General features: G+C 38.4%; 1 protein-coding gene across 1 annotated transcript in view; it reads left to right on the top strand.

The window, feature by feature from the left end:
* Positions 1-25,859, top strand: part of RYR2 (ryanodine receptor 2) — a 714,060-nt gene that overhangs the window by 544,066 nt on the left and 144,135 nt on the right. The window contains exons 57-62 of the mRNA XM_060035003.1: positions 992-1,069; positions 2,212-2,287; positions 12,609-12,732; positions 13,290-13,405; positions 16,708-16,772; positions 19,377-19,498. Coding sequence (XP_059890986.1) covers positions 992-1,069; positions 2,212-2,287; positions 12,609-12,732; positions 13,290-13,405; positions 16,708-16,772; positions 19,377-19,498 — 581 coding nt within the window. The remainder of the gene's footprint in view (positions 1-991; positions 1,070-2,211; positions 2,288-12,608; positions 12,733-13,289; positions 13,406-16,707; positions 16,773-19,376; positions 19,499-25,859) is intronic.

Genomic DNA, 25,859 nt, shown 5'->3' with positions numbered 1-25,859 from the left:
TCTATTTTTAGTTTTTTGAGGAATCTCCATCCTGTTTTCCATAGGGGCTGCACCAACTTACATTCCCACCAACAGTGTCAGAGGGTTGGTTCCCTTTTCTCCAGACTCTCTCCAGTATTTGTTATTTGTAGACTTTTTAATGATGGCCATTCTGACCAGTGAGAGGTGGTACCTCATTGTAGTTTTGATTTGCATTCCTCTAATAATTAGCGATGTTGAGCATCTTTTCATGTGCCAGTTGGCCATCTGTATGTCTTCTTTGGAGAAATGTCTATTTACGTCTTCTGCCCATTATTTGATTGGGGTGTTTGTTGGTTTTTTTTTGATACTGAGCCGTATGAGCCGTTTTTATATTTTGGAAATTAATCCCTTGTCAGTCACATCATTTGCAAATATTTTCTCCCATTCTGTAGGCTGTCTTTTTGTTTTGTAGATTTCATCCTTAAAATGTCAAAATTTAGATATTAAGGAAACCCTCTGGTGATTGAGGATGTCGTTACAAATCACTGAGTACTATATGATGCGCTTTTAAAATTAAAAAGTTGCCTTTATTTTATCTATTTGGCCCATAAAGACATTTATAAATACTGACCTCTTTGATTAACTACCGTTTGTGTGAGGAAAAGAAAATTTCATTGCAGCCAATTAGAATCTGTAAGAAACTCAAGAATTCAATTATCCTTTGATTCCGGTAATATTTCAGAATCTTGCACTCACTACATAATTTGTTGAATCCTGATCGTTAGCTTTACAGATTGGCAATCCCTAAGATATTGGGATGTATTATTCAATCATAAATACTTGTCAGACACCCAAATATAATTTAATCTGCTAGATATGTTTGCAAAATCAATTTGTGTAGCTACTTGCCAGTTTTATCTGAGGAAACGTTACATTTGGAATTTTGTTTGCCTTATATTTCCAAAGTGTCTCTTAAATCTCTCTCTACTGGGTTTTTTAATGAGAGGCTATTTTTTTGCAAATTATCTAGGTTTCTGTAGATGCCGCCCATGGTTATAGCCCCCGAGCCATTGACATGAGCAATGTTACACTATCCAGAGATCTGCATGTAAGTACTTTTAAAAATTTTCTGCAAATTTCATTTTTAAAAAGCATACTGTAACACTTCCTGCATATATTTTACAACATGAATTATTTGAATGTAGTGATCATATAGAAGGTCCATGGAATTTATAGATTATGTACCCTAAGCTTTTAATGCTGTAGAAGTTGATAGAACTTTTTCTAGGATAATATATTTTCTTTAAAGGTCACATCTATGTAAAAGCCCTAATATAATTAAATAGCTGCATGTGAGAAGAGACTAAATCAGTAGTTTATAATGCTCTGCTCAAGGATCACTTTAATTACTCATGAAAGAATATATATTATAAGTTGTTTATCCAGGGAAACTGATGGCATTTTGCTTTCTCCACCATGGTTCTATCTGTCTCCTTTGTCACTAAGGAACCTACTTTGAATTGCCTGATTTGTTTCCATGGAACATAAGTTAACAGGTCAATATAATGATCAGACAATGATATTGGCATTGTTAGTATTATTCCAAGAGATATAAGTATATAAAGATAAAAAAATCTATGGATTGTTAAATTGTTTAGCTTGCCCTTTGTCATTGCTCTGGCACGAATGTATTAACATGACATAGTAAACTTGAAAATCAAAACTGAAAGGAATCTTGGAGGTAATTTTGTCAAAACCCCAAGGCCACAGAGGCCAAGACTCGTCCAAGACCTCAGACTGACCTAGATTGGGACAGACATGGATCTAGACTGCTTGTCTGATGCTCTTGGCATTCAATGTTCATTCAGTAAGGTTTACATCATCTTTTAAAACTTTAGAAATTAAAATAAGAACTTGTAAATAAACATATTTTTAAAGTCCATAGCTAGTTTGAAGTTTCATTATTAAATTAACAAAACATGTATCTCTAAACATTATAAAGAACAATGACCATTCCCATCACATCACCTCTGCTGGTTTGTAAATTCACAGATCATTAGAATCCTCTGAAATTCAGATTCTAAATAACAAAGCTGTGCTCAATTATCTTTTACATGTGTTTTAGCACTAAGACACTACGATTTGTTAATTTAAAGTATGTTTTGATATTACATATTGGAAGGCAAAGTTATCTTTTTCTACTATCCTTTTAGAGTATAACTTAGTTGCTAAATATTTTGTTCGTTTAAGGCTATGGCAGAAATGATGGCTGAAAACTACCATAATATATGGGCAAAGAAAAAGAAACTGGAACTGGAGTCCAAAGGTAATATTTTCTAAAAATCCTTATAAAAAAACAGAGTTTGAGTACATGAATGTATGATAAGGATAAAATAGTCTTTTCAGCATAAGAGCTCATTACAGCTTTATTTTATTAGAATGGTTCAAATATGGCTGTACTAGTTTCAAGGTGGAAATGTTATTTCCTAATTTCCCCATTGCTAGTGTATATTTCCTCATGTCTCAGAATTTTGTTGGCTCTCTCTTGCCCATTTTAGGAGGTAGATAACTATATTTCTTATCCTAATACCTGAGGTGTTCTTTTAGTTACATAGACCTCCCTCACTGACTTCTATCCCCAACTTAAATATTTCTCTTATTTCATTCTATCTCCCATCCTCAGCCTCTTTGGTTTGTTCAGTCCAGTTATGTTATTGTCTCTTACATTCTTTTTTTCTAACATCTTTATTGGAGTATAATTGCTTCACAGTGTTGTGTTAGTTTCTGCTGTATAACAAAGTGAATCAGCTGTATGTATACACACATCCCCATATCCTCTCCCTCTTGCGTCTCCCTCCCACCCTCGTTATCCCACCCCTCTAGGTGGTCGCAAAGCACCGAGCTGATCTCCCTGTGCCATGCAGCTGCTTCCCACTAGCTATCTATTTTACATTTGGTAGTGTGTATATGTCAGTGCTACTCTCTCAACTCGTCCCAGCTTACCCTTCCCCCTCACCATGTCCTCAAGTCCATTCTCTACATCTGTGTCTTTATTCCTGTCCTTCCCCTAGCTTCTTTAGAACCTTTTTTTTTAGATTCCATATATATGTGTTAGCATATGGCATTTGTTTTTCTCTTTCTGTCTTTTCATCTTGTTTATCGTTTCCTTTGCTGTGCAAAAGCTTTGAAGTTTCATTAGGTCCCATTTGTTTATTTCTGTTTTTATTTCCATTTCTGTAGGAGGCGGGTCAAAAAGGATCTTGCTGTGATTTATGTCATAGAGTGTTCTGCTCTGTTTTCCTCTAAGAGTTTTATACTGCCTGGCCTTACATTTAGGTCTTTAACCCATTTTGAGTTTATTTTTGTGTATAGTATTAGGGAGTGTTCTAATTTCATTCTTTTACATGTAGCTGTCCAGTTTTCCCAGCACCATTTATTGAAGAGGCTGTCTTTTCTCCATTTATGCTCTTGCCTCTGTTATCAAAGATAAGGTGACCATATGTGTGGGGGTTTATTTCTGGGTTTTCTATCCTGTTCCATTGATCTATATTTCTATTTTTGTGCCAGTACCATACTGTCTTGATGACTGTAGCTTTGTAATATAGTCTGAAATCAGGGAGCCTGATTCCTCCAGCTCCATTTTTCTTTCTCAAGATTGCTTTGGCTGTTCAGGGTCTTTTGTGTTTCCATACAAATTGTGAAAATTTTTGTTCTAGTTGTGTGGAAGATGCCAGTGGTAGTTTGATAGGGATTGCATTGAATCTGTAGATTGCTTTGGGTAGTATAGTCATTTTCACATTGTTGATTCTTCGAATCCAGGAACACGGTATATCTCTCCATCTATTCGTATCATCTTTAATTTCTTTCATCAGTGTCTTATAGTTTTCTGCGTACAGGTCTTTTGTCTCTTAAGGTAGGATTATTCCTAGGTATTTTATTCTTTTTGTTGCAATGGTAAATGGGAGTGTTTCCTTAATTTCTCTTTCAAATTTTACATCATTAGCATATAGGAATGCAAGAGATTTCTGTGCATTAATTTTGTATCCTGCTACTCTGCATATTCATTGATTAGCTCTAGTAGTTTTCTGGTAGCATCTTTAGAATTCTCTATGTATAGTATCATGTCATCTGCAAACAGTGACAGTTTTAGTACTTATTTTCCAATTTGGACTCCTTTTTATTTCTTTTTCTACCCTGATTGCTGTGGCTAAAACTTCCAAAACTATGTTGAATGAGAGTGGTGAGAGTGGGCAACCTTGTCTTGTTCTGATCTTAGAGGAAATGGTTTCAGTTTTTCACCATTGAGAATGATATTGGCTGTGGGTTTGTCATATATGGCCTTTATTATATTGAGGTAGGTTCTCTCTATGCCTACTTCCTGGAGAGTTTTTATCATAAATGGGTGTTGAATTTTGTCAAAAGCTTTTTGTGCATCTATTGAGATTATTATATGGTTTTTATCCTTCAGTTTGTTAATACGGTGTATCACATTGATTGGTTTGCGTACAGTGAAGAATCCTTGCATTCCTGGGATAAACCCCACTTGATGATGGTGTATGATCCTTTTAATGTGATGTTGAATTCTCTTTGCTAGTATTTTGTTGAGGATTTTTACATCTGTGTTCATCAGAGCTATTGGCCTGTCGTTCTCTTATTTTGTGACATCTTTGTCTGGTTTTGGTGTCAGGGTGATGGTGGCCTTGTAGAATGAATTTGGGAGTGTTTCTCCCTCTGCTATATTTTGGAAGAGTTTGAGAAGGATAGGTGTTAGCTCTTCTCTAAATGTTTGATAGAATTCGCCTGTGAAGCCATCTTGCCCTGGGCTTTCGTTTTTTGGAAGATTTTTAATCACAGTTTCAATTTCAGTGCTTGTGATTGGTCTGTTTATATTTTTTATTTCTTCCCGGTTCAGTCTCGGAAGGTTGTGCTTTCCTAAGAATTTGTCCATTTCTTCCAGGTTGTCCATTTTACTGGCATAGAGTTGCTTGTAGTAGTCTCTTAGGATGCTTTGTATTTCTGTGGTGTCTGTTGTAACTTCTCCTTTTTCATTTCTAATTCTCTTAATTTGAGTCTTCTCCCTTTTTTTCTTGGTGGGTCTGACTAATGGTTTATCAATTTTGTTTATCTTCTCATAGAACCAGCTTTCAGTTTTATTGATCTTTGCTATTGTTTCCTTCATTTCTTTTTCATTTATTTCTGATCTGATCTTTATGACTTCTTTCCTTCTGCTAACTTTGGGGTCTTTTTGTTTTTCTTTCTCTAACTGCTTTAGGGGTAAGGTTAGGTTGTTTATTAGAGACTTTTCTGGTATCTTGAGGTAGGATTGTATTGCTGTAAACTTCCCTCTTAGAACTGCTCTTGCTGCATCCCATAGGTTTTGGGTCATCTTGTTTTCATTGTCATTTGTTTCTAGGTATTTTTTGATTTCCTCTTTGATTTCTTCAGTGATCTCTTGATTTTTTAGTAGTGTATTGTTTAGCTTCCATGTGTTTGTATTTTTACAGTTTTTTTCCTGTAATTGATATCTAGTCTCATAGCGTTGTAGTCAGAAAAGATACCTGATATGATTTCAATTTTCTTAAATTTACCAAGGCTTGATTTGTGACCCAAGATATGATATATCCCGTAGAAAGTTCCATGAGCCCTTGAAAAGAAAGTGTATTCTATTGTTTTTGGATGGAATGTCCTATAAATATCAGTTAAGTCCATCTTGTTTCATGTATCATTTAAAGCTTGTGTTTCCGTATTTATTTTCATTTTGGATGATCTGTCCATTGGTGAAGGTGGGGTGTTAAAGTCCCCGTCTATGATTGTGTTACTGTCGATATCCCCTTTTATGGCTGTTAGCATTTGCCTTATGTATTGAAGTGCTCCTGTGTTGGGTGCATAAACATTTAAAATTGTTATATCTTCTTCTTGGATCGATCCCTTGATCATTACATAGTGTCCTTCTTTGTCTCTTGTAATAGTCTTTATTTTAAAGTCTATTTTGTCTGATATGAGAACTGCTACTCCAGCTTTCTTTTGATTTCCATTTGCATGGAATATCTTTTTCCATTCCCTCCCTTTCAGCTGTATGTGTCCCTAGGTCTGAAATGGGTCTCTTTTAAACAGCATATGTACAGGTCTTTTTTTTTTAATCCATTCAGCCAGTCTTTGTCTTTTGGCTGGAGCATTTAATCCATTTACATTTAAGGTAATTATTGATATGTATGTTTGTATTACCATATTCTTAATTGTTTGGGGTTTGTTATTGTAGGTCTTTTCCTTCTCTTCTGTTTCCTGTCTAGAGAAGTTCCTTTAGCATTTGTTGTAAAGCTGGTTTGGTGGTGCTGAATTCTCTTAACTTTTGCTTATCTGTAAAGGTTTTAATTTCTCTGTCGAGTCTGAATGAGATCCTTGCTGGGTAGAATAATCTTGGTTGTAGGTTTTTCCCTTTCCTCACTTTAAAAGTGTCCTCCCACTCCCTTCTGACTTGCAGGGTGTCTGTTGAAAGATCAGCCGTTAACCTTATGGGGATTCCCTTGTATGTTATTTGTTGCTTTTCCCTTGCTGCCTTTAGTATGTTTTCTTTGTATTTAATTTTTGATAGTTCGATTAATATGTGTCTCAGCATGTTTCTCTTTGGGTTTATCCTGTATGGGACTCTCTGTGCTTCCTGGACTTGATTGACTATTTCCTTTCCCATGTTAGGGAAGTTTTTGACTATAATCTCTTCAAATATTTTCTCAGACCGTTTCTTTTTCTCTTCTTCTCCTGGGACCCCTATAATTTGAATGTTGGTGCATTTAATGTTGTTCCAGAGGTCTTTGAGACTGTCCTCAATTCTTTTCATTCTTTTTCTTTATTCTGCTCCCCGGCAGTTATTTCCACCATTTTATCTTCCAGCTCACTTATCCGTTCTTCTGCCTCGGCTATTCTGTTATTGATTCCTTCTAGAGTATTTTTAATTTCAGTAATTTGTTGTTCATCACCGTTCGTTTGCTCTTTAGTTCTTCTAGATCCTGTTAAATGTTTCTTGTATTTTCTCCATTCTACTTCCGAGTTTTGGGATCATCTTTCCTATCATTACTCTGAATTCTTTTCTAGGTAGGTTGCCTATTTTGTCTTCATTTATTTGGTCTTGTAGGTTTTTACTTTGCTCCTTCGTCTGTAACATATTTTTCTTTTCATTTCCTTTTTTTTTTTTTTTTTTGATGGGTGAAGCTGTATTCCTGTCTTACTGGTTGTTTGGCCTGAGACATCCAGCACTGGAATTTGCAGGCATTTAGATAGAGCCAGGTCTTGGTGCTGAGATGAGGACCTCCAGGAGGCCTCACTCTGATTGATATTCCCTGGAGTCTGAGGTTCTCTGTTAGTCCAGTGGTTTGGACTCGGAGTTCCCACCACAGGAGTTTGGACCCGACCTCCGGCCTGGGAACCAAAATCCTGCAAGCTTCATGGTGCAGTTAAAAAAAAAAAAAACAGAAAGGGAAGAAAGGAAGAAGAAAAGGAGCAGTAAAATATCAAAGAATAAAAAACAAAATAAAATTAGGAAGATAAAAAGTATATTAGGAAAAATAAAACTATAATTGAAACAACTGCAGCCAGGTAAAATAAAACCAGAACAGAAAAAAAACAGGTGGGGGGGGGGGGGTGGCAACACACCAAAAGGAGAAATCACTAACAAAGTATAAAGAATAAAATAAAATTAGAAAAATAAAAGATTTATTGGGAAAAATAAAAATATAAAAGAATCAACAACAGTGGATCAACCAGGTAAAGCAGAACCCCAATCTGAAAGAGGGAAAAAACAAAAAAGCCTTGGCTATAGGGATAGGGTTTAGGCAGTGGGTGGAACTTAGGCAGGGGCGGGGTTTTGGGTGGGCCAGGGCCTCTGCTTAGGACCTGCGCAGAAGTGGAGAGGCAGCATGTGGAAAGGAGGGTCTCCGGAGTGTGCAGTTCTGGAGTTTGGAGGTAGGGCCCTGAGTGAGGGTGTGTGGGTGGAGTTTACGGCCAGCACGTTGGAGGGGGTCTCCGAGTACAGAGGTGGGGCCCTGGGTGGCAGTGTAGGGGCGGGGCTTGGGCTCTGAGCAGCAGGAGGGAGGCTCCAAGGGCAGAAGATTAGGTCCCAGCAGCCTCCCGGGTGCCTAGGTGGACAGGGAAAGCACTGGCCCCATTCCCCTCCGTTCCTTCGTGCCCCTCCCCCGCTGTCTCCCCCAGGGTCTCCCCTGTAGCCACTGGGGTGCCAGCCACCCTTCAGGGATGCCGGTCCCGGAGGTCTGGGCTTTACTTTTGCTCCCCCTTCCCCACCTCCCACTCCCTCAGGACCCACGCGGCTGCAGGGGGCCTCGGTGGGCAGAGGATCAGGCCTGGGGATCTCAGCAGGTTCCTGAGGGGTCCAAGTGGGCAGGGGAAACCTGGCCACGCTCCCTTTTGATCCTCTGCCCTCCCAGTGGTTCCCCAATTTCCCCCTTCGGGCCTGGGATCCCTTCCCCTCAGGGACGCTAGTCCCGTCCCGCCGCCACTTCTCCTCCCCCTTCACTCCCCCTGCACCCCGCGTCCTACCCGGTCGCTGGGGGTTCCTCCCGTCCCCTCAGGTGACCGTGGTCCCCCACTGGGGCCTGGTAGATGCCCTAGTTGTGTGGAGACGCGAATTCTGCGTCCTCCTAGGATGCCGTCTTGACTCTGCCCCTCTTATATTCTTTTGCTTGCTCTTTTCTGCTGTTTTTATTAAATACTAAAACAACCTAGTATTCTCTTAGTCATTTCTCGAATCTTTTCTTAGTTTATTGAGAAAATTATATTTCTTAATATAAATATATGATATTTACATAAATATTTTCTTCAGTTTAATGCATCTGATGATCTCTTTCATTGTTATTTATTCAGTATCAGCTGAATAAATCAGCAGCATTAGCTTTAGATTATACACATATTGTTTATAATGTGTGTGTGTGTGTTTTCTTTAGTTACTTCCTATGTGGGTCTCTTTCCCCCAATGAGAATATAGTTCAGGTTCAGGGCCACAATTTTGATGACTTTTGTCATCCTTATTGTACAGCTCTGGACACCAGGAAACTCTCTATTTCTTATTTATTGATACAGGTAAGAATAGAGAAGGAGATCATTTTGGGAGGTGGAGATATTTCATAATGAAAGGAATAGCTGTGATATTGGAGGGTGGTACCAGGCAACCAAGCACTAGGAAACCGAGTAAAACAAATTAGAATTGGGCATAGAAATGAACTTTCCATATACCAAAATTGCCTATTCAAGAACTTGGCTCAGGGCTAGACCTGTTTTTCTAGAAACACTCCATCAGTGTTTGTAAAATGAATGATCAGTTGTTTGATTGGCTGATGGATGGATGGAAGGATGGATGGGTAACTGAGTTACAGAGTTATAGAATTTTCACTTAGGTTATTGAAGGAGCATTGTCCACATAACTAGTTAACAAAATTACTATTTGTTCCATGAGCAGATTACATGAAAAAAATTCAGTTTTGTTTTCTAAGTGTGTTTCAATCACTATGGTTTGGTTACAACTAAAAGTAATAAGCGGCTATCTTAGTACTCACTTCTAATAAGTATGCTAGAAAATCATCATCCTTTAATTTCTGGGCCAGCCATTGGGTGTCCTACAGTCAGTGTTTGCTTTGAAGCACATCACTCATAAATGAGGCATCTGTACCTCTGCAGCCAGCTTGTACTGGTCCAAATTCATACTGTGTAGGGGGGAGACAAGCATAGTTGGAGCAAAGGCTGAAAGGTGAGGTGGTGAAATTAGTATTCTTACCCCATGAAGGCTACCCTTTCAAAGGAGAAAGGGAGTTGTTTGGCACTAAAACAGCAGGCCCATAGGAAAGGTATTGAAATATATAGCACTGGATCTTGGTTTTTAAGTTATTGGGGCCAAAGGAAGGAGAAATGATTCTTGGAACCAGAAAGGCTTGAGACTGTGGACAGTTTTAGGACAGAAGCTGCAGGTGTCTTTTCTCCAACGTGCTGCCTCTCCTGGAGACTTTGACAGCCAACTTGTGTCCTGACAACTCTGCGGGTGGGAGTGTGGGAGAGGCCTGTCACCTACTGCATGTCTTAGTACCTATGGGTGTGTGTGTGTGTGTGTGTGTGTGTGTGTGTGTGTGTGTGTGTGTGTGTGTGTGTGTGTGTGTGTTTGAGAGAGAGAGACATTGAAAAACAATAGGAAAGAGACAGAAACAGCAGGAGAGAAGAGAGAAGCCAGGAAGTCAGGAATAAGGAAATGACTTGAAATAGCCATTTAGTCATTTAGACACTTGGACAACTAAGAGAGTCAGTGCCAAACCTGCCCACTTTTGTTTCAGCCCCATCCAGGGCTCAGGGCTCTTTTATCATCCCTACATCTATGTGCAGAAGATGAATCTGCTTTAGAAAAACCGGGAGAAAATTTCCTCTTTTGCTCACCCAGGTTGTCTGTTCCTCAGTGCCTTCCCAATCTACTTTAAGAAGCTAGCAGAGTTTGGGGGAAATCAGGCAGTTTAAGGAGTATGTCATGAAGAGAAAAAAGGAGTGAGAGTCCAAGAAATATTATCCATGCTCCCCAATTAGTGAAAAATGTAAAGAACTAGCATTTCTTTTTATTCTTCTTTCCCCACTACCACATATTTTGGGCTGCAATGATCTGTCACTAAGGACAGTGCTGGTGTCAAAACAATTTTGACCCTTTAGCATGCATGAGTACACAAGCCAGGCGGTATGTCTGAGGCAGAGTCCTAGGAATTCCTGCATATTTATTCACCTCTCAGGTTTAGCTCGTTTCTTTATCTCCCTTCCACATAGTATCTATACTCATGTTGTAAATAGGCAAGATCAAGGTAGTCACACTGCCATTAGCTGAGTGGCACAGCAAAGGACATCATTTCCAGTCTGTTGGCTGACTTCAAAGAACCCACCCTATCTAGTTCTGAAGGGTTTTAGAGTCAGAGCGTACTTTGCGTTCTTAGGATTTTTAAAGTTTAGGCTTTATTCATTCTCTCTCTCTCTTTCCCTCTTCCCCACCCCCCCCCCTTGCCCCTCACCCTTCCCAAAGTAACCTATTAGTGTCTGACCTCCCCCCGCAGATCATTGTGGATTACAAATTAAGTTGCCAGTTTCTCTAGGAATAAAGAACTACATGCAATAGTGGAATTTCTAAATAGGTTATGACCGCAGCATGATTAAATGTTTGCTTCATAAATTTTTTCATAAAATATGCTTTTAAATTCTATCTGTGATTATGATAGAAGTCAAATTTGTTCTCAGTGGGCTTAGTAGTTGATTCTATATCCTTCTTGCTGTCCACAAAATGTTTCTTAGTATCACATGAGAATTGTATTCTACTGACAAGTGTATTATATTACATTAATAATTGTATCATACTGTAAAATTACTGATGGCTTCTTAATATGCTTCGTGTTAACGTGGTAGTTCCCGACTCTCCCTCTGCATTTGTGGTGTATAGTGTCACCTAATGGTCAGAAGGTTCAGTGCGTGATTGCATTTCTGTAGATGGCGCTCTCAGTCAAAGCAAGCTCTAGGAGAGCATGGCATTTTCTCCTTTGTCTTTTTGTCTGCGTATTTCTTGTGTGGGACCGATTCAATATTTATGATTGTTTGGGGAGCTCCTGGCTTAACCCCATCGGACAGGGATTTAATAGTCTCTATGTTGTCATCATAATTCAAACAAAATAGTTGTTTTTTTCTGGTGTTCCCTTAGCAGTTGTATTTCAAGGAATTTCAGCATCCCGCATAAAATATATTCCTATATGTGTTTTGTAAACTTTAAATCTGGGACATACTACGCTATGCATGTTGCTGCTGCTTTAATAGCCTTCCCTGTATCAAATCTTAACATCTGGAATTACCAGTGCATTTTTTGAAATTTTTATAATTTTTACAAAAACTTTTATAAAATTTATAATTTTATAAATTGTTTTCTTTTTATCCGTTTTTTTAAGTTTAAATGCTTCCCAGAATTTTCAAATCTCAAAGAATGCTTTTAGTATTTCTTACCAGAAGAGGTGTAGTAGAAACCTAGGTTCTTGCCAAAAGTCTGAATCAAGTACATATGTTACTTTTATTAGATATTTAAGAGCAATCAACTTGTACCTGCAGTCTAAGTATGGGTTTTGTATATGTAGAAAGATGTGACCATGAAGTACTCTCTGATCTGGGAGGCATAGTAAAAATTCCATATTTAAGACATTTTTTTCTCTTCTGTCTGTGTGGTGGCAAATGAAGCATATTGCTTGCAACATGCCTGTAATTTCACTGGATCCAGCTGTGCATGTTTTGGTGCATAAATACACTCTGCATTTGGAGTTCCAGTGGAGAGGAGAACACAGCTTCTTTTCCTTTCTTGTGTGACTACAGATGTCATTGGCATTTGAAATTACAAATGCCTGTATGTTCATGTTTTAATTGCCTCTTAGAAGGCATAAGCACAGTCTTTTTTGAACAGGTTTCCTCAATTAATTGGAGCATTAAAGGCACGAGAGAGGGAAGTCTTATATGAGTCCTATATATCCTGTGTATAAGTGGAGGACACCAGAAGTTCTGTAGTGCAGTCCTATTATACATGCAGCGGTATCTCGTTTCACATTATTTTCTAATTACTATGCTGTGTTCCTGTCTTGACATCCTCTTAGGAGGTGGAAACCATCCCCTGCTGGTACCCTATGATACACTGACGGCCAAAGAGAAAGCCAAGGATAGGGAAAAAGCACAGGACATCCTCAAGTTCCTGCAGATCAATGGCTATGCTGTATCCAGGTAAAAGTACACCTACTCCAGTTACACATTCTCGTTATAAGACTGAATATTTAAATATCCCTATCAGATTTAAGGCTGAAAATGAACTCAGTGATCTCTTTCAATATTAGAGCTACTGTTTAGTATGTTCAAAATATACGTGTCAGAAACATTAATGCCCTTAGCTGTTGTGCCACATAATTGGGTTCCTTACACTTCTTATGTTAAGTCCCCATCCATCATTTAGGCAAAATCACTAGGCAAACATGACACTCTATTTTTCTAAATGCAACATTTTATTACATAGTAATAGTTACTTAGTACACTTTTATATCAGGTGCAAAGTATTTTTTATAAATTAAATCTTTTTTGTTTTTACCTACAAGAATATTAGCTAACCTTGCAAATTTATCTGTATCTGTGTGTGTGTATCTATACCCATCTATATATTGCTATATGTAAAATGTTAAATATACTTCTCTCTATATAGGTATTTAACAAAATATATTCTGTTTTTACCTTACCTTCTAACAGTCTTTGTAGATGTTGGTTTCCATTTTTCCTTTTTGCTTTTCTAGAGGATTCAAGGACCTGGAATTGGACACTCCTTCTATTGAGAAACGATTTGCCTATAGTTTCCTTCAGCAACTCATTCGCTATGTGGACGAAGCCCACCAGTATATCCTGGAGTTTGGTAGGTACCATAGTCCTATTACTAACAGCCCAGTTTTTGTTATTCTTAACATTTACAACATCAGGAGATAGAACAGCATAGACTACTGGGATGCTTGTGGTCTGCTCCCGGATGGTATAAACACTTTCTATCCATCATAATACTAATTTGAGTCTAAAAGTCAATAGGCAAACTCATTTTTAAGGATGGGTAACTTTTGAGAACTTAAAAAAAATCTAACATGTAATACTTTTCTCCTTAAAATGTTTATTGGCATTGATTTTTCATTTTGAAAGATACATTGGATGGACATCAGATTTTAAGGTACACTTAAATCTTTCCTTATGAAATTAATTTCTCTGCTCTTAAAAAAAAAACTAAACTACAACTCTATGGATTCTCCAAATTTCTAGACAATGTAAAGGCCTTGAGTCTAGCCTGTGCAGCGTTACCCATTTATATTAGAGTATCTGCAATACAGAATACTTGATTATTCTCTTAGAGTAAAAGGAAAGACCTCTTCCCCATCTGGCTCAGTGCCATTTAAGTACAAAAAGAACTCCTTATTTTAAATCTAAGATTCAGAACAGATCATCAAGACAGCCTCCTCTCACTTCTCTTATTTTGTGTTTATCCTCAGCATTGTTGAATTAAAATTCAAGTTGTCAGTTACTCACCTTTGTGTCAGATCCCCTTCCAGCCACTGGTTGGTATTAGGATATAAAGGAGTAGAGTTTGGTCCTTTTTGAAAGGCCGTGTGCTCTGCTGGTGGTGCATCTTCTTGTTTTCTTTTCCAGTTTTAAGGTTCTCTTTCTGTTTTTGTTTTGGTTTTTTAACCCTCATTCTTTCTGTTTTCAGCCCCTTTCCTTGGGGCCCATAGTCCTAGATCCCTTAGTGATACATCAGCAACAGACCCCTCCTAACCAAGGGCTTTTTTTGCTGCTGTTTTCTTAGGATTTATATTAGTTTTCAGCACAGCATCAGATTAAAGTTTATAGAAATTCGAGCTCTGGTATTTTCTTGTTCCTGGCCCCTGGATCCCCAATATGATTAGAGATTTTCTACTTGAGCATCGTTCTCTTAAAGAACCTCCCTCTTTTTCCACCTGCCTCTTTAACTACAGTACAAATGCTATATTTTTCCTCTCTTAACCATCTTTATCATAAAGGCCAGTATACAAACTAATCTATAATATGCAGTCTCTTTGTAACTCATCCAACAATATATTTTTTTAAATATGATAGTCACCTTGACTAGTAGCCAAATTAGTCTGAATGAAATTTGACCAAAGAACAAGCATGAGGCCATGGTGAACTTTTGAAGCTTTTATGCACAAAGTTAAGTGTTGACATTTCTAATCCACATTTAAAAGTATCTGTATGAGTAGCAGCTCTGGGATCCAGCGTTTTTTTTTTTTGATGAGAGAGGAGAAGAGGGAATAAAGAGTGATCGTTTGGAAAGGGAATAAGCAAAGTTTTTGCTTATGTATGGGTAGCAGAAACAGAACTTTGAAGGGTAAAATGTGTTTAGGCTTTGCTTTATTCACATTATATTCAAGTTTCTGAATAAACCTCCTAGGACAGCGTTTGTGTGTAAGGAGTGGTGAGAAGCTAACTACAGGGCAGATTCACCCACTTCACACATTTCTTTCTTTCTATAGGATAGAGAAGGTATTATGAACAGAATTCTGTGGAGAAATAAGGTTAGCTTAATATAGAGCCCAACAAAATTAGTTTTTTTTTTTTTTACAATTGCTGATGTTACCTGTTCCATTTTCAGGTGGCTTTGGCAGGGCAAATTATGTACAAGAATTCTGTCAAGAGGAGAAGCAGAGTTGAGATTGTCTACACGATCATTTGTTTTCATTTTCATTTTTCATTATTACTAAAAACCAAAATTTCTGTAATACCGTCTTCTTTTATCTTACACTTTATTGCCTTTGCAACACACCTTTAATATATTCATTCTTAAACATAGACTCATGGTGATGGTAAGAATATGCCTGTGCCTTTTTGGAAGTTTTGTATTACATCACAGATCATACTCTCTCCAAATCTTTTCACATTTTCTACAGAGGCATTTTTGTTAAAATATATAATGAAAGGAAAGATATTTCCTATTTAGTTGTTTGAAATATTAGCAGATTTAGATAGGTACAAATTTCTGTCTCAGTAACGTTTATATGAGAAGGTCCCTTAGGTGGATCCAGCCATTCTGCATAATATGCTTGAGAGAGATTTAGCGCAAAAGTGATTTAGAAGAAATTGAAATTCGCAAGCATTGAAAAGCCATTATTTTCTTTTACTTATTCATGGGAAGAGCACTGTCTGATTTTACAAAGTATTACCTAAGTTCTCCAAAAGTTATCCTGAATTTATGCTTAAGATTTAATAAAGTGTATTTCAAATTGTTTATATTTCTATGTGCAAAAGAACTTTTTCAAGCAAAAGTCAGTTTGATTCTTATAAAATATGGAAGCTCTGCTTACAGATTTTACTGAAACCTTATATCCGGTTCTGAAATTCTTAGCTCTCCAATCTGTTCTGCATAGCATCGTGGTTATTATAGTTTATTGCTACCTCTTCTATATGTATGAAACCTCCTTTATATGCATGAGGGAGGTAGGAAAGGCCACCTTCTAAGCTAAACGCATTCAGTCAATCAGTTCTTAACCTTGAACTCATTTTCTACACCATGGGGAAAATCCAGGGCTTTTTGCTTTGCTTATGGAAATTATCTTTTGACACCGGTGAACTTTTTTATTCTTTAGCAGAATGTTCATTTTCCAACCTAGTATTACAGCTGTGGTCCTCCCCGTCATCACAGGCACTGGCTTCCTGAAATTTTTCTATTGGTATATTAATATTAAAGGCTGTAACTTGCAGTCACACCAGGAAGTCACTATCTTTATTTAGAGGTTCGTGTGAAAATCTAACAAATTACATTTACTTATTTTCCACTCACTTTTCTCACCCCAGGGAGCTTCTTTCTTACTGAAAGAGAATGTGGGATTTTCCTGCTAAAAATGTGGGATTTTTACTTTATTCCAGTTTCCTCCCTACTTGTCAATCAGATCTCAAAGCTACACCAGTATGTTTGTGCTTGTAACCACATGTATGGGCTGTCTCAAGAGCTTTTTAATTTTGATTTGGGTATGTTTTTAATCTTTTTTTAAATTACACAACTGAAGTTAGCCTTTATATTTTTGTATTCAGTTTAGTGGGGTAACGCATTTAGCTATGTGTTCTAAACTTAGCATTTGGGGTGAATATCTTGCAATGTTGGAAGTGCAACATGTACTTAAAAACTCTTCATGTCTACAGATGGTGGCAGCAGAAGCAAAGGAGAACACTTCCCTTATGAACAAGAAATCAAGTTCTTTGCTAAAGTACAGTATACAGTTCATCCTGTATTTCCTTCAATATGTTTGTTTACCAAATCTACTCTTTAGATCGTTGCCTCTTTATGGAATGCACTTGTCTCCAAATGTGAATTCTACTCTAACTAAATATTCTGTGGCATGAAAATAACTGCATGGATCACATGGGATAAATGTGCTCCCAGCACCTTTGGTCGTGCTTTAACTCGCTCTGCTCTCCGTACCGTACTTCTCAAATGACTTTATCCTCTGTGAAGTCTGACTCAAAGTTCTCTTTTTTCGCTTTATCCTATGACATAAAGGAGAAACATCTATTTCCTAACATTTGAATATTGTTCTGATTTAAAATTTTTAGATGAATATTTCTTTGTTATAGAGGAAAAGCATGAGTTAATTTATCAGTGGGTATGTATAAGAACCTATACTATAGAATCCTTGTGGGACCTGAATCCTACTCAGAAGAGGAAAACTGAGGCTCAGAGAGGATCAATTGTTCATATTTAGAGTATATCCCATGATTTTTATTTATTCCGTTTAATACAAATTTATCAAGAATTTGCTGTGTGCACACTCCAGCCAGTACGGGAAGGAGATGAAGAGTTGCAGAGTGTCCACATTGGGTCCATTCACGTACTCAGTGTTTACTCTGAGCCTAGTCTGTGCCATGCATGGAATTATGTCCTGGAGATTCACTAGCACAAAGACAGAATGCCCTTGGGAAGCTTTCCTATTTACAATATGTTTTAGTTAACCCGAAGACCTAATGATTTCCGCCCATTTCCTCTCAAAGTACTTGCATTTGGTGGTTATAGGTCATTTACAAAATGACATATTATGGGCTTCCCTGGTGGCGCAGTGGTTGAGAGTCCGCCTGCCGATGCAGGGGACATGGGTTCGTGCCCCAGTCCGGGAAGATCCCACATGCCGCGGAGCGGCTGGGCCCGTGAGCCATGGCTGCTGAGCCTGCGCGTCCAGAGCCTCTGCTCCGCAAAGGGAAAGGCCACAACAGTGAGAGGCCCGCGTACCAAAAAAAACAAAAAAACAGAAAAAAATGACATATTATTTTGACTGATTAATATTTGGTTTCTATTATATGTTTTCAGAATTGTACCCTTTACTGTAAGGGAGATTTCTCTTGTCTTTTCTTTCTTTCCACTCAGTCTTGCACCCCAAATCTGTATCAGTCCTCTGAAGTCTGTCTTGGGCTGCACATTGCTGGTTATCTGTTCTGCTAGGATGTAATCGCCCTTGAGAATCCGTGATCAGAAGTGCTGTATTCATGGCCTCTAATCACACGTTTAAAATACATTCTTGTATTTCATTGCCTGTGCACGCAGCGCCCCTAGTGATTTTGTTTGCAGATGCATGCCTAATGTGGCTTAATTTCTACTAAGTCTATGATTCATTCATTCACATATTTATTGAGAACCTATTATATGTCAATCACTAAGTTCAGGCAGTGTCACCACTTCCTAGGAAGATCACTAAAAGCTTTTGTATTCCTATTAAAAAATATACCTACCTTGTAGGGGAAAAATGTATTTAGACAGACTTGAGTCTAAATACTGGTAATGCCAGTTATTATTACTTTTTTCTTTTATTTATTCAACAAATATTTATCTAGCGCTTGCTACAGGCTTGCAACAAGGTCCTAAGCGCTGGTGCATCAGTGGTAAATGAAACAGAGCAAGCAGTAGTCATAGAGGCCAGGAGAGGGCTTTAATGGGAAACAAACCCAGAAATGTTTCTTTCTCTTGTGTGCCTTAGAGACTCTTAGGGAGAGAGACTAACCCCAAAAATCATACATATAAAATATAAAATTGCAAATGATGTTCAAAGACCAGAGGATGCAGGGAGTTTATCTAGTTGACAGGCCAGCAAAGGCTTATCTGATGAAGTCCCACTGCGCTGAGGCCTGCAGGAGGAGTGAAGTGAGTGGGTTATGGGGTGTGGGGAGAGCATCTCAGACAGAGTGAATGGCAGGTACAAAGCCTGTGGACGGAGGAGGGGGAGGAATTGGCCAACAGCCATCAGGATTAGAGGGCAGAATCGGGAGGTGGGCTTTGACAGAGGCCAGGTAAGAGCTTTGTGCGGGTAGGTAAGCGGCAATGTGACTCTGAGTAAATCATTCACTTTCTACATCTCAATTTAATACCTAGAAATCCGGGATGATGGCCGCTACCGTACAGAGTGGTTACTGGGATACATGAAATGATAGCATGTCAGTTACAATCCTCAGACATGCTAGAGACTCAGTAGAAGGTCATCACTGATTATTTCTGAACCTTTCAGGCACGGAACTGCATGATGTGAAAATATTAAGACTGTTTCATTTTGAGAAAATATTGAGGCTAATTTCAAACCATTGAAAATCTGATGTGTTTTTTTTATAATTACACACATGCGCACACACACACACACACACATAGGGACTGGAGACAGCAGAGTGAGACTTATGAGAGGCGTACTTTGAAATGGTGCTGACTGGCATGGCTGTGGCTATGGGGGACTTACTGCATGTGGACAGAACTCTGGCTGCTCTAAAAACTCAGCACTCATTCATCCCCCGGAAGAGTCCACTGTGTAGATCTGTTTTCTTTTCCTTTCTTTCAGGTTGTTCTTCCTTTAATTGATCAGTATTTCAAAAACCATCGTTTATACTTCTTATCTGCAGCCAGCAGACCTCTGTGTTCTGGAGGACATGCATCAAACAAAGAGAAAGAAATGGTGACTAGGTAAATAGCTATGAAAAATAAAGACTGTTGTTTAAGTGCATTTCCTTTTGAGAACGAGCATCTCAGGTTCTTGAAGCAGGATCACGCGAAGAGTTCCCACCCATGTTCCCCGGCCCCTGGCCCCTTGGAATCAAACACTATGAGAAGGATGGTTTTGGCAAGTTAATACATGTGTTCTAGGTGTTGAGTTTTCTTATATTTTACTGCTAAATGTAATGCTGAGTAGAAGGAACGAAATACCCAATGCAGAATCCACAAGTAGAGGCTGGAGAGGCATCAGTGTATTTGTATTTTTTGTTAAATGATACTTTTTAACATTGGATTCCTGAAAATGTATTCAAATCGAATGTTTTTGCCAGCCTGTATTTTTCAGCAGAATCTCATTTTCAGAAATTATAACTTTGAATTTTAAAAAATTATGAGCCACCTTGGGATAAAATGAAGTAAACATATATACTTTTTAAAGTTTTCTGCTCACACCAGTCAAGCCAGCATCCTAGCAGTGCTTTCTTATTTCTCTTTAAACCCAAGTATTCTTTGGAGATTTATTTGTGATTCTGCTGAGGATTTCAAGTTTGAGTCCTCAAAATTCTGCCAGCACTTAGTATACATGAGAATCAATTACTGAGAAAGCCTTCTTCTATATTACATTGCACAGGAGTCCAAACCAACTTTTAGATTGTATTTGAAAAAACTTTCTATAAAAATGAGTACCCTGTATAAAGTAGAATACAGGCTTTCCTTGGTCTTGACATTTTTTAGTTATCTATTGCTGTTTAGCCGTATTATCCCAAGTTTAACATCTTAAAAGAATATGCATTTATCATTTCACAGTATCTGTGGATCTGTCATCAGAGGCTTGCCTGGGAAACAAACCTCTTTTTTATTAAGACTTTTTCTAGAGCAATTTTAGATTCATAGCATAGACTTGACTTTAATGGTATGTTGAATGGCAGTGCAGTATCAGCCTATTGGACAGGGTGAGATGACATTGAATATAGACTGTTCCCAGAGGGTTAAGAGGAAGTAAGATTCCTGTGGGGCATAGCACTGGGGGTGGGATCTTAAGCTCATCTCTTTACTCAAATTTATTGTCTAGTTGGTCGTCTACCAACAGGTAGATAGCCAATCATGTGATGTAAGATTGCAGCAGCATTAAAAATGTTTCCAAACTTCTTCAAATAATAAAGCTTCCTGTGAAGTTGATAAAATGGATGACAGTTAAAATAACAGAGAATCCATTCCAGTAACTCACTTTGTTTCCACTAACTGTGTTACCAGAAGGAAAGGGAAGGAAGAGCTACTTTCCAAGATGCAGATAACCCCCTCCCCTTCCCCACTATGGCGTGGCCTTCCTTCCGCCTTCCCTAGGGGAGAGAGAGACCCATCTCTCCTCATTTCACACGCGCACTCATCCACACCACTGGCCCCATTGTTCCCCTGTGGATGGTGAGCGCTCACAGTAGCTGGAAAATGCCGCAACACCAAGTTATCATTAAACACTATGGAACCAAGGCTACTGCACAGTCTCCTAGTCTTTCCTGGCCAGTTAACCTTTTGTAACAGAAACTTTGTTCCTAGAGGGTGTTGTTAATTTAATCACATTCATTAACATAAATCAAAATATAGTTGGAGAATATAGGGAAACAAATGAAAAAAATTTATGCAAGCTCTGCTCTTTCCCTTCCCCTTTTATTGTGTCTTGTTTTCGCCATTCATTTTTCAGTTTTACTCTAAGAACTGTTCACTAACTACAGAAGTAACTAATTCTCCTTTACCAACTATATCCCTCATAGAAGAAATCAGAAGAACATCACGATTCTGTGCTAGCCTCCGTTGATGTAGTTTTGGGGCCTTTAATAACACTGCCCCAGTTTTTAATGATTTCATCTTCAATTTTTTTCTTCACTTCTTGGAAAGAGGGTTGGTAAGTTTTACTTCTCCCACTAGCACTTCCGCAAAAGGGAATGTATGCCATTAAAATTTAATGTATGCCATTAACATTCCAACACACAGGAATGAGAGACATAACAACAGAAGTAACTGATTTCTTCACAGTACTTTAATGCCAAACATAGCTAGAATTTATCCTCAGAGAGAAAAAAATCAGAGTTGAAAAATGAATAAAGTGATGGTAAATAAGTTATGGTACATGTTGTCCAGTCATTAAAATGATGATGGGTCCAAATACATGATAACTTAGGAAAATTATCACTTAAAAAATAAAACATTTGTTCAAATAGTATTGATTTGGATTTTTTAAAAGAACATAAATTTTTGTGTATAGAAAAGTACTGGTAAGGAATAAATTTAATGTTAATGGTGGTTTTCTTTAGGTAGTGCATTGTAGATTTTATATTACTATTTTTATGTGTTTTCCAAGTTTTTAAAATGAAAAAATCTTACTTTAATAATCATAAAGATATGTTTTAAAACAACCACCATCACTATCACATTAACAAAGACAAATTAAATAATTTGTTTGGCATGTTGAAACGGAATCACTGACATTTGTAAATCTCTGATTTCTTACTACTTCAGTTAAATATTACTTCAATGAGTAAAATACGTAACAAATACGATAAAACAGGTTTAAAAAAAGAACTGGCCCTGCTACTGTGAATAAACAAACATACCTGTATACACGTGATGAGCATTGCCATGATCGTTTTAATTTGTATTTAACAGTTGGGTGTAGCAGTAGTTATGTGGATCTAAATTAATTTCTCCACAGTTAAAAGCAGGTTGTTCCCATTAGTTGTTTAGAGACCTCCTGGTACTAGAAATTAGGTATCGAGCATTTCCTGTCTACAGTCAATATTCTCCTGTCCACAGAGGTGAGTGAGATGGGGCATCTGCACTCCAGGAGTATACGTGACAGTGGCTAAGTGTATGGGAATAAATATTGTTCCAGCAGCAGAAAGCTGAGCGGTGCTCTAGGAGTCAAAGTAAAGTAAGAACCCCTTAGATGGGTATGGGTGGGCTAGAGGTTTATGGGAGTCATGACATTCAAAGCTGATCTTAAAAAATACGTAGGTCAGAGATTAAGAAAAAGGTATATTTTTTAGATTACAACGTACAGCGTAGAAGCTGGTCATTTAGGAGAAATATAGGTTATGTAGATTCATGATGGAACACTGTAATTGAGAGTAACTGTCAAAATATCTTTATTCTTTTTACTTAATTCATTAGCACTAAGAAGCCATTGACGCTTTTTAAATAGAAGAATGAGGACAGTCTGGGAGCATAAGTAGGATTGATAAGAGTAGCATGGCTGGGAAGCCATGGCAGGCGTTAGGAGCTATGGCAGGGATGCAAGCTGTTGTAACAGAAGTGCTGCTTCCAGTAGGTGGTGCTACCCGTGGGTTTGTTCAGCAAGTATTCTGAATGCCCCGTGGGTACAAGGTGCTGTCCTAGGTCTGAGGATAAACACACAGATACAACAGCACAGTTCCCAACTTTAATGGACTTAAAAGGATAGCTGAGGAGACACATACGTATAGAGCTAACCATGAACTACGTTGTGATGAGTGTAAATGGGCCATATATAAAGTGCTGGGAGTGTAAATGCAGGAGATGTAAATGCAGAGAGGGGCTGCATCTGAGAAGCACGGAAGAGGGAAGATAAGCATGCCTCGGGAATGAGTCCTATCTCAGGTAGAAAGGAGGAGGCCAACCTGGGGCTGAAGTTTCAGTGCTGAGTGGTTGGAACAATATTGGTCTCACTAGCGAAAACAAGAAACTTCAGAAGAACTAGTTTTGAGAAGAAGAGTTTAAATTTGGTTAAAGAGGTACATATGGAAGGATAAGGTACTAACAGGTCATTCAGCTGGAGATACCCAGCAGAAAGTGGGAAGTAGGTGTTTGGTGTTGGAGAGATCAGGGCAAGAAATGACATATTTGGGGATAATCTATACCCATCTCCTGCTCGAAGCTCTGAAAGCAGATGAAACTACGGGAGAATCGGAGAGAAGCTGAAAGGTCTGAACCAAAACTTGGAGAATTATTACATTTCCAGGGTTTTCAGAAGTGGATCTTTGAAGAATAGAGAGAACAATTAATTAGAGAGGAAGTGGGAAGTAACACTGTAAAACAGAAACCAGAGTTTCACAGATTTAAGTAGTTAATGATGCCAAGTACTGTGGAGAGCTAGCTCTCCAGGATGGAGATGGAAAAGGAGGTTATTAGATTTGCTACTTAGAGGGTACTGAGAACTTCAAAAGAGTGTTTTTCAGGAGAGCGATGAGGTGGAAAGCAAACTCACAAGGCAATGAGTCAGGGAGGAAACTGCAGAATGAATTCTTAAGAATGTTAATAATGAAGGGATATAGAGAAAGGGGATAACGGGATTATGGAAATTGTCTTTAGAAAAACTACGGGCCAAAGTTTATAATAATCAAACCTTAGAGTCTGCACAGAAGCTACACCCTGAAAGAGGGTGGCACTGGAAGGGAGAGAGATACGGTTTGTCTTTTCTTAGGACCTAGCTTTCTGTATATCTGTATGTCTCTCTGGTGGCACATCTGTTACTAATCAGGAACACCTAGCGTTGGGAAGCAGCTGATATCATAAGAAGTCATTTTTTTCGGAGAGATTCTCCAACATCAATGTGCTCAGGGTACAGAGCAATTCTGTTTCCTATCACCGCAAAGCACCCCGGGTCTAGATTAAAACATAATTCTAGTATTATAAATTCATAATTCAAATTCATAGGTTAAAAACGTAATCCTAGTATTATAAATTCAACGTCGCAGAATGTTTCACTCTGGATACTAGAGAGTGTCAGCGAGTAAGAGGTAAAAGATGTCGCTTAAAATAGACTAGATTCCAAGAATCCGAAGTGTGTACAATTCTAAGATGTAATCACTCTTTACATGGAGACAGATCCCTGTTAACACACAGAAAGCTCAGTGAATGAGGGCACCTGGAGAAAGTTGCTTTTGTTTTATTGTCTTTGTTCATTTCAGTTATAGCCTAAAGATAAATAATGCTGCTCTGGGGTGGGGGGGGGGCTAATGTCTAATCTTACGTCTAACATCTACTTGAATAGATCATTGTTTGAAAAATATTTAGCACTGATAAGAGATTTCCCAAGACCTCAAAGTCACTTAAGCACTTGCAGATGAATGTCTTCTTGGAAAAGCTACCCCATGCCCTATATAATTAATTTTCACCAATACGTTATTTCACATTGTTACTGAAGTGAGAGATGATGGCCAAAGGCTACTGTAATAAAAGAAGTGATCCTGACTCCTTTCTCCCATTCTGCCGTGAGCAGTTGCCACCATTGATTCCATGGCATAGAGCCTGTCTCCCCAGTCCTGACGAGTGTACATCTGCACACTGCTGGTGATGGGAAAGCTTTGCAAGAGAGGATGGGGCAGTGAGGACATAGCTGTCATCATGATTGGGAAAATCAAGCTGAGTGTGGGGGGGTGCTGTACAAATGGATTTTCAAGGTTAGGGCTTTGATAAGTTCTGGCTGTGGACCACCGGTGCTCTCTGAGGGTTCAGAAGAGTGTTGGATAGAAGTGAAAAGAGTGTCAGTTGTAATACGGGAGGTTAAGTGTCCTGGTAGATATTTGCAGATGGCCCCTGGCTGGGAGGGGACTTCTTTGAGCTTGGGTTGGGAGTGGTGAAGGAACATGTGGTGTTAGAAAAGGCTTCTTGGAGTAAACATGTCTGAGCTGAATCCTGAGGGATGTTTAGAAGAGATTATAGCATGAAACTGAGTGTTCCTAAAAATAGGGCCCAGCAAGAAAGCCACCAGACTGCCTGGTGACAGACGTGACAGGACAAGAACGGGTATTGTCCAGGCTCTGGGCTGTGATCCAAGCATTAGTGCGTACCAATGCCATCATGTTGAGTGCTGGGCCCCCTTATGTGGAATCTCCCATTGGTGACCACCAGGAAGGACATGAAGACCCAGGAACTTAGTCTAGAGGAAATAAATGTTCAAGTCATGAATTAGCATTAGAAGCCCTTTAAGTTATCACATCTGTAACGTTTTTCTCTGAGGGATTATCAGTTGTTTAAATTCTCTCTCTAGTTCATTGTGTTCAGATTCACTGGATGCTTTGGTATATGTGTAAGGGGTGTGGTCAAGGTCAGGGAGAAGGAAAGCCCAAATGATAAAACACACTAAAAGTAAACATTTTATGCCCAAAGCACCATACTTCCATTGTTAAATGATATCCATAACAACAAATTTCTAGAACCTCAGTAGTACTTTGGGGCAGATAAAATTAAAGTTTTCTCCTTGTGGTTTTCTAGTAGTTATATTCTTACGGGGTTCATATAGATTGCTTTTATATTAATTAGCTTTGCTTTCAATTTTTTTTTGATTCCTTATAATATGTGC

The sequence above is a fragment of the Delphinus delphis genome, chromosome 16, assembly GCF_949987515.2.
Source record: "Delphinus delphis chromosome 16, mDelDel1.2, whole genome shotgun sequence".
Taxonomy (NCBI): Eukaryota; Metazoa; Chordata; class Mammalia; order Artiodactyla; family Delphinidae; genus Delphinus; species Delphinus delphis.
Note: the sequence above shows the minus strand (reverse complement) of the source record. Positions and strands in the feature narration are given on the sequence as shown.